This window comes from Phalacrocorax carbo, chromosome 10 (assembly GCF_963921805.1).
Source record: "Phalacrocorax carbo chromosome 10, bPhaCar2.1, whole genome shotgun sequence".
Classification (NCBI taxonomy): Eukaryota; Metazoa; Chordata; class Aves; order Suliformes; family Phalacrocoracidae; genus Phalacrocorax; species Phalacrocorax carbo.
Window position 1 is genome coordinate 3399965 of NC_087522.1, and position 17528 is coordinate 3417492.

A 17528-nucleotide genomic window follows, 5' to 3' on the forward strand; every position below is an offset into this window, starting at 1 on the left:
GAGCTGTAGTTCTTTCCCGCCGCATTGGCGCTTTACGGCAGGACGTAACGGTGAGGGAAAGCGCGTCGTGTTCTGCTGCGCTTTGCGACAGAGCGAGCGCGGGAGTGAGGGCCGTGGGTGAGAAGAGGGGGGCCGGGGATGAGGGGGTTGCACGGGGTGAGGGGGAGCTCCGGGGGGGGGGGGTGGGCAAGGGCCTGCCCGGGGTGAGGGGGAGCCCCAGGGGGGTTGGGGGATGGTGGAGGCCTGCCTTGCCCCCGCTGCGGTGGGCGAGGGCTAGCCCCGGCCTGAGGGGAGGCCTTGGAGGGGCCGGGTCCCTGTCTGAGCCCAGGCAGGGCCCACCGGGTGGCTGTTTCTGGTGGGGGAGAGAAGCCTCCTCCAGCTCGGTGACGCCCTGAGGGGGCTGCGCCGCGAATGGCGCCGGGCAGAGGATGCCCTGGGCCCTCCCGGTGTCGCCGGTTAAAGGCAGACCAGGGGCATTCATTGATCGCGATCGCTCTCCATCCTTGGCAGGATCCAGCCAGAGGGCAAGGACCCAGCAGCATGTCCTGGCCCTGCAGGAGCTGTCACCATCTCTTGTAATGAACTTTCGAGCAAGGCTCTCCACTATCTGCGGGGTCAGGATGCTGCCGCAGCCCTGGCGTCTCTTCTCCCGGGCTGCGGAGGATATGGCATTGCAGAGGATCCGGAAGGTCCTGTGCGTGGCTGAAAAGAACGATGCTGCCCGAGGGATTGCAGATCTGCTGTCCAACAGCAGAATGCGACGGGTAGGAATACACCATATCTCCTTAGTACTTCCTGATACACGTACGGGTCTGGCTTAGCTGCCTGGAGAGGGTCAGCTCACTGAGACAAGCAGCACAGTCCTGGTCTCAGGTGTGGTTTGTGTCTTGTGTGGTAGCCCCAGCCCGCTCGGCTGAGCTTGGCACAGGCAGTTCACATCAGCACATGCAACATCATCCACTGTTTTTTGTCTCTGGCTGCTTCTGACCACGTGAGGGTGCAAGAACAGCTTTCTTTTGTGGACAAACACCACCTGTCCAAATGTATTTGGGAGGCTTGGATCCTTTTTCTTTTTGACTTAAGTCCTGTTGGAGTTTAGCTCCTCAGCTGTGCTCCCTCTGCCCAGCTTTGCAGTGAGGGCTCCCTGTGTCGTTCCTAGCTTTGCAGTGTATGCGAAAGGCTTCAGGAACTGAAACCATCTGTTGGCATGCATTTCCCTGTCAAAAAGCACCGCTTCTGCAGCATCAGCAAGCGTCAGGGGTTTACTGAAGTTCACAGAATAAAGCAAAGATGGTCTGTGATTTGGAGAAGAGGAGTTCAAAGATCTCTCTGCTGCTTTGTTTTGTGACCTGTAACAGTTTGCATAATTACTTGGTATTTCCAAGCCAAGGAACTAGGAGGTGCTTCTAGACCAGAATTATACTTGAATGAAAGGTGTTATTGAGAGCCTGAGCGCTGGCAGTCCCAATCAAAGAAGATACCATCCTGATTCTGTAGACAAAGCAGCATATACCCAATCTAGAAACTTTCACAAGTCTCAGTTAGATGGGGGGGGGTACTCTTGGGGACGCGGAGCTGGCGCACCAATTGTCATTCAGAGCAGGGCAGTTGTTTGGAATAAAACTGGCCAGCCCCATTAAACAAATCTCTTCTTCACCGTTTGTTGTCACTATGCATGGGGAGATAACCCTAGCACCCCCTTCAGGCTTGGCTTAAAATACTCTTACGTTGGAGAGCACTGTCTCAGTGTCTCCATAAATGATACAGACATTTTCCATTCACCCTACCTTACCTTTGTGTTTCGGCTACAGTACCTGGTTTTCACTTGCCCCATGCATGTCTGTGCTCTGGCATAATAGCGTGTATAAAGCGAGGCGGGAAACGTTTGGTTTCTGTTAGGAGCCAGAAACTCAGTGACTACTTTTCCTTCTAGCGAGAAGGGTTTTCCAAGTTCAACAAGATCTACGAATACGACTACCAGATGTTTGGCCAGGTAAAGTTTTCTTTCATTCTACTGCTGGATTAGGGAAGTGCAAAATACTAATTATTAAAAGCCATTTGTCAGAAGTTACAAAATGCATATACAGTGTTGGGGACACTTTGTCCAAACGTGAGGAAAAGTCAGATGTTCCTTTCTTTGCTCAACCACTGACTTGTTTTCTTGCCTTAAGTCTTTCAACTTCCTGGTTTTATATCAGTCAAAAAAATATGTTGCTATTTAGAATTGGGAGCTTCCTACAAAAATTGAGGATAAGGCCATAGGTTTAGCTGCCACTAGAGGGAAGAGCTCGTTGTGATATATTAGCAGTAGGGAGGTGTCACTGTGGAAATTGAGAGCTGCATCAAGATCTCGAGGCTCTGGGTAGTTTTTAGGAAAGGATGGGCACTAATTACCTTGCTCTGTCTCTTGCAGAATGTTACTATGGTGATGACGTCAGTGTCAGGACACTTACTGGCTCACGATTTTAAGCTGCCATTTCGCAAATGGTTCGTACTTGGTACCCCCTTGCAGGAAGGGGGGCTGTTGTCTTCTGCTCTCACCCCTGAGCTGAGCGGGGCACTGTGAGTTTGAAGGCTGGGGAGCAGGGAGGGACTCTGACATCGCCTGCAGAGCAGGGTGATGAGTACCAAATTTTATGTAGAATAGCTATAGTATTGTTACAAATTACTATCTTCAGAGCGCTAAAAATCCCCCAAATCATAATAATGGTTAGAAGACATTAAGGCAGATGCAAGGAATTAAGCTAATTCCAAAATTCGATTCATATTTTTGTGTTCATTGTTCAGCTAGGAGTTGCGCTGGGAAATGAGGCGCTTTCTCTGTCTTCCCTTCCCTTTGTTCTCTCTGTGCTTGAAATAAGAGAAGTTGCTTGTTTAGGGCCGCCTTCCAGATTTGCTCTTTTCTCTGGTTGCTTTTTGGTTCTGTAGCTTTTAAGTGTAACTCAGTATTTCATGTGAAAAGTAAGTTATCTGAGACGAGGTCTGTAATAAAATATATTATAAATACCAGTACTGGAACAGCACTTCCTCACAAGACAGCTCCAGTTAGTGTCTCACAACATATATTTCAGTTTTTATGTACGCTGTTTATCCTCTGTTTACCAGGCATGGCTGCAACCCTCTAGCTCTTTTTGATGCTGAAATCGAGAAGTATTGCCCTGAAAATTACATGGATATCAAGGTAACTTGTTTTTAAGAGTTTGCCCAAAACTGAGTTCAGAGGTTAGTTCTACAAATACCGTCTCAGACAGAAGGAGGGTTGTACCTTTGCCCTTAATGTCTAAGTTCTAGCATTTAGCGAATTCTGCCCCCATTTCCGAGGACTAAATATGCTGTTCATTTATGACATTGAAAGTCTCCTGCCCGTGTACACTTAGTGCAGTAAAGGAACAACTACTTTGCTAAAAGCAGAAATGTTGTTTCCAACAAGTTGGAATTGGTAATTGTGTCTCAATTTTACAAAAAATGACATTTGCAGAAAACAGACTGTGGTACAATTTGATCCAAGCCATGCTTTTTAACAGAATTAGATGTAAATAAATGACTCATTTCTTTTGAAAGCTGCCTAATCTCATGAGAGACACAATTACAAAATGTTATTGCAACAATCTATCTCTATGGATACACGTCGCATTTCATGTTCAGTTAGTGACTCACCCTAAAACTAAATGACAAAGCCAGTGGCCTGGTGTGCCTCACTCTGCGTTGCTTTCTCATCTCAGAGAACCCTTGAACGAGAAGTCCAGCAGTGCCAAGCGCTGGTGATCTGGACTGACTGCGATCGAGAAGGGGAGAACATCGGCTTTGAGATAATTCACGTTTGCAAAGCTGGTGCGTAGAGCATCTTCTGTATAATCTGAGTTCCAGTCAAGTGCTGATTTAACAGGTATCGCTGCTCAGAGATCTTGTAACAGAGGCGTATTCTCAATCTTACTGTGTCCAGTTTAAATATGTTGACTGTAGGTCTGATAAATACATGGCTCTGATACAACAGAAATACATTTCAGCTATTGGAAAGCAATAGAGCGGGTTGACAGCATGCTCTCTTGGAGACAGCTGTTCATTAGTTGCTCCTTTCCACTGGCGTTTGAGTCGCTCTTTGATTTCATTTTGTGTCTGACAGTAAAGCCAAACCTCCAGGTTTTCCGAGCCCGTTTTTCAGAGATTACACTTCACGCTGTCAGAACAGCCTGCGAGAACCTCACCCAACCGGATCAAAAAACGAGCGATGCCGTTGACGTCAGGCAGGAGCTGGACCTCAGGATAGGTATGGAAACACACACTGAGGGCGAGAGCGGGCTGCGAGGCCTGAGCTGCTGCCTACGCCTCCGATAAAGGGAAGTGAGCAAGAGCGTGGTAGGTTGGCAGGGGACAGCTTTGTTATCAGTGTGTAGCTTGTGGTCTATAAATACTTGAACTCCGTTAGACTGCTGTACAAAGCAGACAGCCATCCATCAGGCTCTTCCTTGCTTTTGGTCTAACCACATTGAATGCACATTGTTAAAGCCCAGCAAGGGATGTTTAGAAATCATCTGTTGCTGTATCCTCAACACAAGACAGAAACGCCCTCGATAGTGTCGTAAATGGGATTTTTAGGTCAGATACAACTGAATCACATCTCGCGTCTTACTAGAAGCATGCTCTCTGAAGCAAACGTTAGGTTTACAGCTGGTGCAGCAGTGACAGACTCCTGCAATTTCTAGTGTTAAAATCAGAGTAAAATTAATACTCAGAGTATTAAAAAAAAAGCCCTCTGAAATGTTGTGATTATCCTCCGATTTTGTATTATTCAGTTCTGCTGTCCCTTTTATTTTCTCAGGTGCTGCTTTCACCAGATTCCAGACGCTGAGGCTGCGGAAGATCTTCCCTGATATTTTAGCAGATCAGCTGATCAGCTATGGTAGCTGCCAGTTCCCGACGCTGGGGTTTGTAGTTGAACGCTTTAAAGCCATCCAGGCCTTTGTTCCTGAAGCCTTCTATAAAATAAAAGGTATGCCTGGGGAAAGCGAGTCCTGGGCTCCATCTCAAAGGGCTTGATGTGTTTAGAAAGGAAAAATATCAGGGCAGTAACCAAACAATGCTGCAGAGGTGGTTTCCTCTTCCTTTGCCATGGCCATTAAGCAAAGCTGAAAGGTTTTCCGATAGCGTGGCCCCGCTGCCTCTGCTGTATTTCCATTGTATTACCGCTTAGTCACTCAAATTTGTTGTTCAACAGTGACACATGATCATGAAGATGGCAGTGTGGTCTTCAACTGGAAGAGGAACCGGCTCTTTAATCACACAGCCTGCCTCGTCCTTTACCAGATGTGTATGGAGGTAGGAAAGCTTGTAAATAGCTGCATTATCCAGTATCAGCCAAACGTTTCCTGCATCTGTCTCGCTCAAGATGTTTAGAGAACAATTTGTGTAAACTCTTCTGGGAGATTTTTCATTTTGCTTACTCTATGTTTAGGATCCAGTAGCAACTGTTGTTGAGGTTGGGAGCAAGCCAAAGAGCAAATGGAGGCCCCTGGCCCTGGACACTGTGGTACGTTTGAACTATGCTGAAAGGACTTATCTGAAAGAAGCTTTGAACAGATATTCTACTCACCACTCTGAATTATGCACAAATACGTGTTGGTTTTTTTTTCTGGCTCCTCCCCGTGCAGGAACTTGAGAAGTTGGCTTCCCGCAAACTGAAAATAAACGCAAAGGAAACCATGAGACTAGCAGAAAAACTCTATACTCAAGGGTAAGAAAGCGAGCCTTGGCTTGGTAAACTTAATTCTTTCAAAAATAAATGGACATTAGTAAAAAGTGGGAAGTGTCTTGGAGCACCTCTTAAAGTGCTTTTCTGTTTTTCTTCTTAAGGTTCATTAGCTACCCCCGAACTGAAACCAACATTTTCCCCAAGGAGCTGAACCTCTCTGCCTTAGTACAACAGCAGACACAGGACCCAAACTGGGGAGCATTTGCACAGAGGATTTTGGATCAGGGTGGGCCAACCCCTCGGAATGGGACCAAATCAGACCAGGCTCACCCTCCCATTCACCCCACAAAGTACGCTGCTAACCTGCAGGTGAGTTTAACGAAAGCAGAGGTAACTGGATGGTTTGTATTGCTTGATAAATCGAGATAGAAGTCTTAGTAATACGGTCATTAGCACAGTATCCTCACGTGAGATCTCGCTAATAGTTCTTGACATCTCATTAACACAGGAGGACACTGACCCTTTGTTACTGTTTGATATTAGGGCAACGAGCAGAGACTATATGAATTCATTGTGCGCCATTTTTTGGCCTGCTGCTCTCAAGATGCCAAGGGACAGGAAACAACTGTGGAGATCGACATTGCTTATGAGCGGTTCGTTGCTCAAGGACTAATGATCCTGGCCCGAAATTATCTGGAAGTCTATCCTTATGAGAGGTGGAGTGATAAGGTAATACCCTTGAATAACGTAGATGGGAGAGGCTAAAGTACCTGGAGTTTAAAATAGCACTTCGCTGCCAACTTCAAACCCCTCTACAGAATGTCCTTTGACAATTCATGGACCACTGGCTGTTTCACTCAGAGCCATCTCTGCTGAAAACCTGTGCAGCTTTATTGTGCCAGCTTCAGATAGATTCCTCCCCTCCCGACACCACAGGAGAGACCATACAGGGCTGTGGGGTTGACTTTACTTATCGAGAGGAGCTGCAATTGCTATTCTGTGGTCTCTCTGGCAGCTTATTACTGGCTAATTCTGAGGGCCCTGAGACTGGATCTCCTCTGGAACAGGGTGCTGCTCTATTACTGCACTGGCCTGCTGCTAGTGTGACATTTTGTCTTTAGTGACTGGACCAGAAAGCAGTTTCAAAGAGATTCTCCTTCCCTTCAGGTTATCCCACTGTATGAGAAAGGGTCTCGCTTTCAGCCCACTACAGTGGAGATGGTGGATGGGGAAACCAGCCCTCCATTGCTCCTCACAGAAGCGGATCTCATTGCTCTCATGGAGAAACATGGCATTGGTCAGTATTGGCAGTGTGGCCTCTCACTTTTGGGAGAGCTTTGTTCATAAGCTTCTTCTCAACTTCTCTAACACCAGTTCTGTCCCACCCTCAGAGTAGGGAGTTCTCTAAAAGTCACTTCAGATAAGAAATCAGTTAAATGTACAGAACAAAGGAGTAGTGGAGACATGCAGGCAAAGTCCAGAAATCCTAAGGAGTCTGCAGAGTGCCTCCAGTACCTAGGGAGACGTGCAGCTTAGGGTTCAGGGTGTGCCTGCCAGCACCTCGTTGGCCTCAGTACAGGCGAGACATGAGAGCAGCACTGCTCAGGACCATAAGTTGTCTCCTTGCCCCTCTAGCACCTTGCACTCTGCACTAGGCACAGGGAGGGTCACTCCTTGGTACCTAATTGGACACAACCTGTCTGCTTTCAGGGACTGACGCCACTCACGCTGAGCACATCGAGACGATTAAGATGCGGATGTACGTGGGCCTTACAGCAGATCAGCGGTTCCTCCCAGGCCACCTGGGCATGGGGCTGGTTGAAGGTAAGGGCAGTGCCCATTAGGAAGACGGCAGATTCCTTATTTGCTCCTTCCTTTCCCTCACCGTGCAGTATATGCTCCTCAGGCTATGATTCCATGGGCTATGAGATGTCCAAGCCTGACCTTCGAGCTGAGCTGGAGGCTGATCTGAAACTGATCTGTGAGGGGAAGAAGGACAAATCTGTTGTGTTGCAGCAGCAGGTCCAAAAGTACAAGCAAGTCTTCACCGAAGCTGTGGCCAGAGCCAACAAGTGAGTCCTGTCTTTGCCCTCTTCTGTTTGTTTTGCTGTTCTGGGAGGTGCTGGTTTCTGATCTGGGGCTCACCCCAGAGCAGGATCCTGTCACTCTGTTTCCCTGGAGCTCTGCCCGGTGTGTGTAGGCATTTGCATGGGAAGGGATGACTCGCAGCCTGGCACACTGTTGTGAGTTTGCGCCAACTAACTGCTTATCTTGCTTTAAACCCTTAAGATAGAATTCAGAGCTGGCTGAAGGAGATAGCAACATGCATTGACCTCTTTCATATTTTACCCACACCTAAACTGTTCCAGAGGCAAGGTGCTGAATCAACACGCTCGTGGAGAAGCTCAGAAGGGCTCTGTGGAGGGCGGCAGGTGCTAATTCGCTGCAGTGCCTGATCGCATTTTGTGGAGGAGACACACAGGATGCTCTGCTTGTTACTTTGTAGGTTGGACCAGGCCCTGGCTCAGTATTTTGGAGAAGCCACAGAAATTGCAGAGCAAGAGGAGGTCTACCCAGCAATGCCTGTTTCTGTTCGAAAGTGTCCACAGTGCAACAACGACATGGTCCTGAAGACCAGGAAGAACGGCGGGTTGGTGGTCTTCCCTGTTTTAGAAAGTAGCCTTCTGTGTCGGTTTGTGTTTCTCTAGGCATTATTCATTTACCTCTGCTCTGCAGCAAGCATGAAAACTTGGGCTGCAGCTAGCTAACTTCACCAGCTACGTAAAGCTGTGTGGACTCAGCTGAACCTTTCTGTCAAGTACGTACGTGCCCTTAAAATTTGTTGTTTTGACAGTTTCTGATGGCTGAGAAGGCAGGAGAAGAGATCATTGACTGTCTTGACTTTGCCTTTTCCTTATCCAGTGCCTTTGTCCCGTGACAGGTTCTATCTCAGCTGCACAGGCTATCCAGCTTGTAAAACTGCAGTCTGGTTTCCTGATTTTGTGCTGGACGTGGCCAGGGACGAGAGCATCTGTGCTGTGTGTAAACCACATCCAGTTCACAGGTAGGTCATACCAGTTATTCCTTGGGAAAATGCAGCCCGTCAGACATTATGTATTAACCATCAGGGCCAGAGACTTCTGTGGGCTAGGCTGGGCAACTGTTTTCCATTCCAGTCTTGGAAAGCTGGAGCAGCACTCTCATGGCTTGGGGATAGAAAGAAGAGGGGTTAGGGAAATCAGCGTAAGCGTAGCAGAACTTTAAAAAAAAAATCAAGTCCAAATCGAGGTCTGTTGGTGAGTTATATGAACTTGGAGACTTTCATTCTTCCTTTCCTCTTAGACTGAAGTTTAAATTCAAGAGAGGCAGTGTTCCACCTGTGATGCCCCTGGAGTTTGTTGGCTGCATTGGAGGCTGTGATGAGATGCTAAAAGAGCTCTTGGACCTGAAGTATTTACACAGGCCGTCCCAATCCACATCGTCGGCTGGCCAGCAAGCTCATCACTTGCAGGTCAACAACTCCTTTAACAGAGCTGGTGGTGAAAACAGGCATGTGAGGGGGACTACAAACCTGGCACCAGGACATCTACTCTCCTTGAGCTCAACGAGAACAGCCAGGCCTGCTCCTTCAGCTGCCCCAGATGATGGGAACAATGCAGTGGTGTGCAACTGTGGGAACGAAGCCCTGCTGTTAACTGTGCGCAAAGAAGGGCCCAATCAAGGCAGGCAGTTTTACAAATGCAGTGCCGGTACCTGCTACTTTTTTCTCTGGGCTGATCAGTCAGAGGACAGAAGCAGCAGGGCTCCGCAGGGCTCTGTGCTGGCCCAGCCCTTTGCAGGAAGGGGCCCGGCAGGATTTCAGCACCCAGGAGGAGGGAGAGGCCCAGAGCTCTTTGGAAGCAACAGCTCCGATTCAGGAGGTGGCACAGTCTGTAAGTGCAACCAGCCAGCCGTCACGCGCACCGTCCAAAAGGACGGGCCCAACAAAGGGCGCCAGTTCCACACCTGCCCTAAACCCCGAGAGCAGCAGTGCGGCTTCTTCCAGTGGGCAGATGAAAACGCGGCACCAGGTAAGGCTGGGCTCGGGGTGAGACGCAAGGGTTGGAGGCTGTTCTTGAAGCTAAACTGAACACACTTCTCACACACGTAACGCTACCGCAGCGTGACAGCTCTTGTAGCAACTCATACATTTAACAGACTTCAGGTTTGTCTTTAGAACATCTGTCAGCAGCATTATAGCACTTCAAATGTTGCTTGTGACAACTGAGTCTGGCCTACCTTTCCAAGTGCTAGCAGGATATGTGCTCACAGCACACATCTGCTGGGCTCCGAGCAGGATGCTTTGCTTCTGCGTGCAGTAAGCACGAGCGTCTGTCTGGCTCATTGGATAAAGCCCAGCTCTCTTTCAAACAGTCTCTTTGGGAATTTGTCCTCCCAAATTACGGTGCTGAGCTTTGTGAGAGCTCTTACCAACTTGGTACAGAGTTGAAGCAGTGGCACAGCTTTTGGCGATCTTAAACCCCCATTCTGTCGTGCCAGGGAAGCAGTGCTACTCCCTCTGCCCTAGTTCAGGAATGCAGTGAAAGGCCAAGTCTGAGGGTTTGATCAGAGCTGAGAAAGCGAGTGTGGCTGCTGTGAAAAGATGGTGAAAACAAGTACCCATTAAAAAAAAAAAAAAAAGACAAAATAAGGATGTGAAAGAAAGAGCGCTGACACAAACAGACAGTTAAGGAAAGTACAGAAGTAGAAATGTGGTCTAAGAGAGATCTTCAACACTGGCCTTTTCCTCCTCCTTAGACATTTGGGCCTAAAAGGGTGGAATCAAGTTTTCAAAACTACTTAAAACCCAAGTTTTCCTCTGGCATGTTTCATTGTTTCTGCTTCAGCTGTAGACCAGAGCATGCAGCCAGGCAGATCAGATTTGCCTGTTCTATTCCCACATTTGTCTGATGCTGCAAGAGAAATGGGTAATATTTAACTGCTTAGACAAATCCAAAGCATGTGGTTGCAGGAATAATCTGAGTGGCTGGGATAGTGAAATCCTTGATCTGCCATTCTGAACTTATCTTCTGTTTCTCACCTACTTATATTCTGAAAGGTGCTTAAATGCAGGTTGTTTCTCTCTAGGGCCTTCTGGAGATGTCTCTTTGAACCACTTTGGCAGCAGCGGATACTCAAGAGGGTTGGGAAGTAAAGCCAAGAGACCAAGCAGTCTCTCCTCAGGAGCCACTGCCAAGAAAGCACGGACCTGTAGCCTTTGCCACCAGCCTGGCCACACTAGGAGAAACTGCCCTCAGAACCACTGAGCCTGGATGGGCATCTCTTGAGGGCCTGAAAGGTCCAGGCTCGTGAGCTGCTGCAGGAGCACCTACTGCTGAAAGAACCAGAGTCTAGAAACAAGCCTGCTGAGTGCAGTCTGGAAGGGCTGGCTGCAGGCTGCTCCTGCCAAGGGGCACCGTCCTCAGGCACAGATGACATGCCTGGGCAGCAAGGGTTCAATCGGCTTTGAAAGGGGGCTCCACTACTGGTGTCAGCCTTTGTTTTCAGCTGCTCTTCTGCTGAGCAGATTGGGATAGTCTAAACATTTCAAGAAAGGGTTTGGAAGCTGAACCTGCAGAGAAAACAGCACTGGATCTAGTCCACCTGCAGCTTCCTCTGGCATGGAGGGGAGGCATCATGCCGAGGGGTCTCTGAGCTCTGAGGTACTAACTGCTTTGACATTACCTGAGCAACCTTCCCCTTTCTTTTTTTGTCACAGTGCCATACCCCTTACCTTGGTTGTCCCTGCCAGTGAGGGAGGGCCAGATGCAGAGAAGCTGGCTCTGTTGCTTGCCCTGAAAGGGAAGCTCAGCTGCAGCGCTCAGGAAAAGCCTTCATTTTAGACCATACCTGAATTTGAAACAGTTCTTTCTCAAACCTTGAGACATGCCTCTGTGTTGCTGCTAGCTAATGTAAGTTATTTTTGTCAAACTAATAAGTTTCTTATTAAAAGATTATTTAATTTTTTAAATGATACAGTGACATCTTAACTCTGCTCTATTATTTCTTCCTACTTAAAATAATTAAGCTATTACTGTAAAAGCATCCACCCAAGTCTTGCTCTTTCCACTCACTGGAACAATACAGAAGCTTTCTTGGCAGAAATTCCCCACACTTACTTAGAAGTGAGCCACAGAGGGGTAGGGAAAGTGGTTTTATCTCACCAGCTGCATCTGCTGTAGTGTTGCTGCCCAGGGACAGATGGACAGCTGGCTGAACTGAAGGGAGGTTCTGTTTTCCTGCACTTGGTTTAGACTGAACTCCCTGGGAAGCCAGGCTACCTCCTCCCTCTCTGTTGGGGCTTCCTCTGTACATCAAAGCAAGTAGACCCACAAGATTCCTGTGTCCTCTTCTGCCAGAGGACAGCATCCAGTTTTTCCCCCAGGGCCTCTGATGCTGCTCAGGAGCCTGCTGCTGGACCCTGAGCGGTTCCCTGGGGTCAGTGCTGAGGTGACGTGCAGCACACGGAGCAGCCAGCGTGGGCAGGAGGTTGAAGCAGTTTCTGTAGAAGGTAGCTCGAAGCAGAGATGACCACAGCAGCACAGTTTTAACACCTTTAAAGTCTGCACAAGGGAGAAGAAAGCCTTTAACTCTGCAGCAGTCCATCACTATCAGGTTTGTCTATGGAGTAAGGTCAGGAGAACTCGGGTTGCATTTCCCTGTACCCCTCACTCCCACGATTAACAGCTGTGGCCTAAAAATACAGACCTGCCAGCTAAAATAACAGGATTACGAGGCTTTGTAATGCAATCACTGAGCTGGCAAAAGCACGGCAGAAGCCCAGGCAGCAGCCTCTGAATGGCAACAGCCGTGGAAAGCATTTGCGTAGCACACAGGCAGCAGGTTAAACGTTGCTGATGGCATCAGCCATTACCAGCTTTCCTGCTCTAACCCCGGCCAGTGCTTTGGCAGCTGAGCCGTTAAAGCCACTGGGTAAATGGCACAAGTTCAGTGTCCAGACGGCTCACGTACCACAGCCAGGCACTCTGCAGGGACAGGGGTTTGGAAGCAGAGGAGAAAGGCCTCCCAGGACAGGGTCTGATCACCATCACACTCTGCACAGTGTGGGAGACCCTGGGCAGTTCTTGGACGTGCCACCACAGCTGGAGGATCACTTCAGTCCTTATCACAAAAAAGGAAACAAAACAGAGCTGACACAAGAGAACCAGTTTACACAGGAAGGGTTTATTCTCATCGCTAACACCTGGGAAGTGGTTTGGAGGAACAAAGTAATCTTCAGATTGGGAGGAAAAGCAGGGCTTTTTTCCCCTCCCATAAACAAGATGATAGCTGTGAAGAAAACTAAACCACAACAGCTGCTCCAATTGAAGTCCACAGGATTGCTCCATCTCCACCAGTGTGCAAAAACAGCTCTTTCCATTAAATATAAGAATATATTATTTCGCCCTGGGACTACAGCCAGAACTGAAGCCTACTAGCAGCCACTCAAAGGAAAAAACCAAGACAAAATACCCAAATGAAACATACCTTCTTAATAAAAAGCATAAACCACTTCAGGTCTTGCAAGCGCTCTGCTCAGAACATCAATCCTGTCCTACTTTCCTGCCCCATTCCCTGCTCGGCGGGGGGGAAGGGGACCTGAAGACAGCAGCAAGACACATGTGAAAAGGTCACTGGACAGACTGGAAGGGGACACTGTGGTTTGTTGCAGAACAGCCCTGCTGCAGCCTCCACCGAAGGACCGATGCCAGGAGCCTCCCGGGAGTCAGCAGCTCTCTTCCTGCCACTGCCTTTTTCAGGACATCATGCAGCAAAACATGGCATGGGGCAAGGGCTACAAAGCCCCAGCGCCGTGCTGGAAGCATGCCCGTTCCTCAGGGCAGAATGAAGAGGTAGGGCTGAGCTCACCCCTTTTGGCAGCTGAAAGGGTTTCCAAAAAATAAACCCACAGCCCTGTTTGCTATGGCTGTACCTTGAAGTGCCCAGACAACCACCCAGGTCATCGCTTGGGCAATATCCTGCAGACGAATGAGGCTCCCACCCTGTCTCATGGTGCAGTAAGACCAAGTCTCCAAGGGGACACTGCACCCCATGGGGTCTGCAGGACACAGCAGCAGCAAGGAACTCCTCCCCTCCAGCTCCAGCTGGTCTCACAACACAAGGGCAGCCCAAAAGCTGTGACCGCAGGCTGGGACAGGCAGAGCACGCTGGGAACCAGAGACCAAACGTGCTTCATGTTGGCTCCCAATGCCCAGCAGACAGGACTCACCTGTAGGTACTCGAGGCACAGGCTGCACTCACCCCGGGTCTGGCAGAGCCTCCCAGCCAAAGGCTCCTCGTGCCAACGCCCACCTCTGCTCAGGCACGTTTTTATTCAGACAGGATTTTTTTTTTTCTCATAAAGTGCAAGAACTTTGCCTCTTACTGACTACTCAACTAGAAGCATCGCAACCCTCACAGCGAGGAGCAGCAGATGGGCGAGGAACACCCTACACTTGGGAGGTCTGTCATTTCTCAGTCAGCAGGAGCTCTGGCTCAGATATGGCCCTGTAGAGCATGAAGCCCATCTCATCGATTTCCTCTTCCAACAGGTCGCAGAAGAGGTTGATTTTGTGGTTGAAATAGGATGGAAGGACCCCTTTCTCCAGGTAGCCTACCAGCTCCTCAAGCACCTGCTGGAACCTGTCAGCAAGGCTTTCTTCGGCCCAGTCCAAACTGGTGGCACTGAGGTGAAGGACGACGTGGGTCAAGGGGCTGCCACTCAGTTTGTGCAGGGCAGGATGGCTCTTGCAGACACCGTTCAGGATGCGGAGGCAGTGCTGCCGAGCCCCAGAGTCACCAGCATCCAGCTCCTCCACCTTCGAGACCTCTGCCCTGTAAAAGCTCTCAAGCCAGAGGTTTTCCACCAGTCCTTCAGGAGGAGCAGCCAGAAGAACCTTGTCCTCCATTTCCACCACCGGGAAGAGGGTGATGCTCAGCTTGACCTGATCGTGTTTGACTTCCATCCTCAGCTCCCGGGAGGCCACGACCGGGTGGATGACGCTCCCCAGCAGGCTGCCTATGGCCGGCCAGTTGATGGAGGCCACCAGCATCTTGTGGAGGGTCTCGTTGAGCGCGTTGGAGGAGAGGTACCGGCCCACGATGAACCTGTCCCAGGGGCTGCGCCCACGAGGGAAATACTCCAGATCAGTCCTCTTGATCATCCAGTACTGGGGGTTCCTCACCACGGTGTCGTCTCCAGGGATGAGGCTCCAGAGCGTGGCATCGAGAACCACCGGCAGCATGAGGTGGATGTGGTCGGCCACCAGAGCCCCAAGGCCATCGAGCAGGGGACCGCTGAGGAAGAGGCTGCCGAAGGGCAGCTCTGGGCACTTGCTCCGCAGGAAGTTCTGCAGTTGGGTACAGATGCTCCTAGCCAGCTGCAGGGCGAGGGATGCTTGCGCCTCAGGCACAGCCAGCCGGCTGCTGTAGTGTGAGAGGAGCTTCTCCTGCAGCGTGAGGCAGTGCAGAGGGCTGGCTTCGACCCGAGGAGGCTCCGGTGGGGCAGAGCAGACCCTGGGCTCTGTGAGAAGGGGATAGGGCAGAAGGGGGGGGTGAAGTTACAGCTCTGAGCAGATCACCTGCAGCATACAGCAGCAGCTTCTCCTGCCACAGCTGAGGGGGAGGCGTGAGCTGGGCGCTCAGCCCTCAGCCCACCTCTCTGGACGTGAGGCTGACCTTGCCAAGAGGGCCACCACCAAGTCCTCTGATGTTAACAGTGCTTCTCAGCCAAGGCAGAGCCCAAACAAACCTCAAAACCTGACATCTCCTGGCCTCACCCTCTGGCTAGAGATGGGTAAACCAGGCCGAGCACCAGCAGCCAGGCAGGGGACTCAGTGCCAGGGTCCCTATGAGGCTTGGCCCCACTGAGACTGCTCAGGCAGATCCAGCCTGCCCCGATGTCTGCCTGATCACTTGAGTCCTGCAAACAATCCCGCTCTGGGTCTGGTATCTCAGGACTTGCCCTGCACCGATCCAGGCTGCTTTCCCACTTGTAAAAACACCATCTTTGCAGGCAGCCGGACAAGGCAGCCTTTGTCTGCGTCAGCTCCCAAGCACACCTTCCTCTACACAGAGCTGACCCAGAAAACGCGCACAGCAGACACCGCTCCAGAGGAAACAAAGCCCTGACAGTCTCTGCCACACCACGGTGGCCGAGGCGCCCAGGACTCTGTCAGAGGTGCCGTTACCACAGGCATTGCCTAAAAAGGGGCCACAGTTTGGGAGCCTCCCAGGAGGGCAGGCTCAACCGGGTTGGCTTTCCGGTCACTGAGCTAAAAATAACATGGAGCTCCCAGACTGCCGGGAACAGCGGTGCAGCCAGGCCGGAGCACATCAAGGTGATCTTCCCGGCCACGGCGAGAGCCGGCACGCACACTGGCGAGCCTCACCTGGTACTGGCGGCCGAGCCGGAGAGAGCAGAGGCTCGCTGAGGTCTTCCCTTCTCTGCTTCTTGGGGGGTTTTGGCGTCGCTTTGATCAAGGTCAAATCCTGCCAGCTCTCCTCTAGGGTCTTCTGCTCAGCTTTGGGATCGCCTTCATCGCGAGGGCTGGTGGCTCGATCTATCAGCTGGAGGGAAGGAAAACCAGTGTGGAAAAGTTATTATCCCTGTGGTCACACCCTGAACTAACGGGGACAACAGCCCCTCTGGCACACACGCGGGGGGACACAGCTCCACGCAGGGCTTCAGCCAGCAAAAATACACAGTTTAGGGGACCACAAAGGTGCACATTTTCTTCCTGAAGATTTTAAGTGGAAAACAGTCAGGTGTCCCAATGCTAATTAAGCCCAAGGTGCCTTTCTCAATGGGATACCGTATGCCAAACGTGCGCCGTTCTGGGCAAACAGGGTGTGGGGCTGTATGTGCCCCCACAGGCAGCTCCGTGGCCACGGCACTGCCGCCAGCACCGGCGCCATTTGAGCCAGACTTGAGGGACCAGCTCCCCAGCAGCCAGCGACGTTCGCAGTGCATCTTCCGCAGCCAGGGAGCAAAGCCGCCCTCCTCCGCAGGCCTGTTTGCCGCCCCCGTCCTCCAAGCCCCGCGCCATCCTTACCCGTTTGACGGCCAGCGTGGCGATGGCGAGCACGGCCGCGCCGCTGACGCCCAGCACCAGCCTGGCGTTGGCCAACAGCACGTCAAGGACGCTGCCCAGCCCGCCGTCCTCCTGCCGCTTGCCCCGCTGGCGTGTGAACTCAGCCATGGTCGCCCTGCGGAGAAGGGAGAGGAGCAGTGGGGTGTCATCTGGGACGTGGGACCTCTCCTCCTCGGGGGTCGCAGAACCTGAGGGATGGGAGTTTTTTGGAGAACGGGGGTTTCAACCGGCCCCACCGCTCCCTTCTCCCTCCGGGGCAAAGGCTCCCGCCGCTGCCGGGACGCCTGGGTGCGGCGGAGGAGCAAGGGTCACCCCGGAGTTGTGCCACCCGCCCCTCAGCCCGGCCCTGCCGCAACCGCCCTGGGGGCGGGGGGACGGGGCGGGGGTACCGGCAGCGCGGAGGAACCGCTGCCTGCGCCCCCGGGAGGGGCCGGGAGACACCCCAGAGCCGGTGGCTGGGCCGCGGGCACCGTCCGACGCCGCCTCCGCGCCCCGACCGGTTCACGAGCAGGAGCGGGACCCCCGCCCCCGCAGCCCGTACTCACCCCCCGCTGCCCGCGCGCTGCCGGCGGGCCTGCGCGTGCCGGCGCGTCCCGCAACCCCCGGCGCTGCCCCAGCCAATGGGAGCGCGGCGCGGCCCGGCACCGCCCACTCACGTTCGGAAGCGGAATCCGGTTCCGCCTACCACCCCCCCGCGTGGAACGTCA

At 51.5% G+C, this 17528-nt stretch overlaps 2 protein-coding genes across 3 annotated transcripts; one reads left to right on the forward strand and one right to left on the reverse strand.

The window, feature by feature from the left end:
• Positions 1 to 56: 56 nt before the first annotated feature.
• On the forward strand, positions 57 to 11702 carry TOP3A (DNA topoisomerase III alpha). 2 transcript variants are annotated; one of them, XM_064461435.1, is made up of 20 exons: positions 57 to 113; positions 511 to 764; positions 1934 to 1993; positions 2414 to 2487; positions 3106 to 3181; positions 3723 to 3831; positions 4124 to 4267; positions 4820 to 4990; positions 5216 to 5316; positions 5453 to 5527; positions 5649 to 5731; positions 5851 to 6058; positions 6233 to 6418; positions 6857 to 6986; positions 7400 to 7513; positions 7596 to 7761; positions 8196 to 8339; positions 8631 to 8753; positions 9032 to 9759; positions 10817 to 11702. In XM_064461435.1, the coding sequence occupies exons 2-20, from the start codon at positions 579 to 581 to the stop codon at positions 10993 to 10995; spliced, it is 3057 nt and encodes a 1018-aa protein (XP_064317505.1). In that variant the 5' UTR covers positions 57 to 113; positions 511 to 578; the 3' UTR covers positions 10996 to 11702. The 2 variants fall into 2 exon arrangements, with proteins under 2 accessions (XP_064317505.1, XP_064317504.1); XM_064461434.1 differs by having other exon boundaries at positions 76 to 117.
• Positions 11703 to 12892: 1190 nt separating this feature from the next.
• MIEF2 (mitochondrial elongation factor 2) lies at positions 12893 to 17448 on the reverse strand. The gene is made up of 3 exons (XM_064461441.1): positions 16783 to 17448; positions 16120 to 16297; positions 12893 to 15251 (listed from the first exon to the last, which is right to left on the reverse strand). The coding sequence occupies exons 1-3, from the start codon at positions 16927 to 16929 to the stop codon at positions 14197 to 14199; spliced, it is 1380 nt and encodes a 459-aa protein (XP_064317511.1). The 5' UTR covers positions 16930 to 17448; the 3' UTR covers positions 12893 to 14196.
• Between the last annotated feature and the right edge of the window lie 80 nt (positions 17449 to 17528).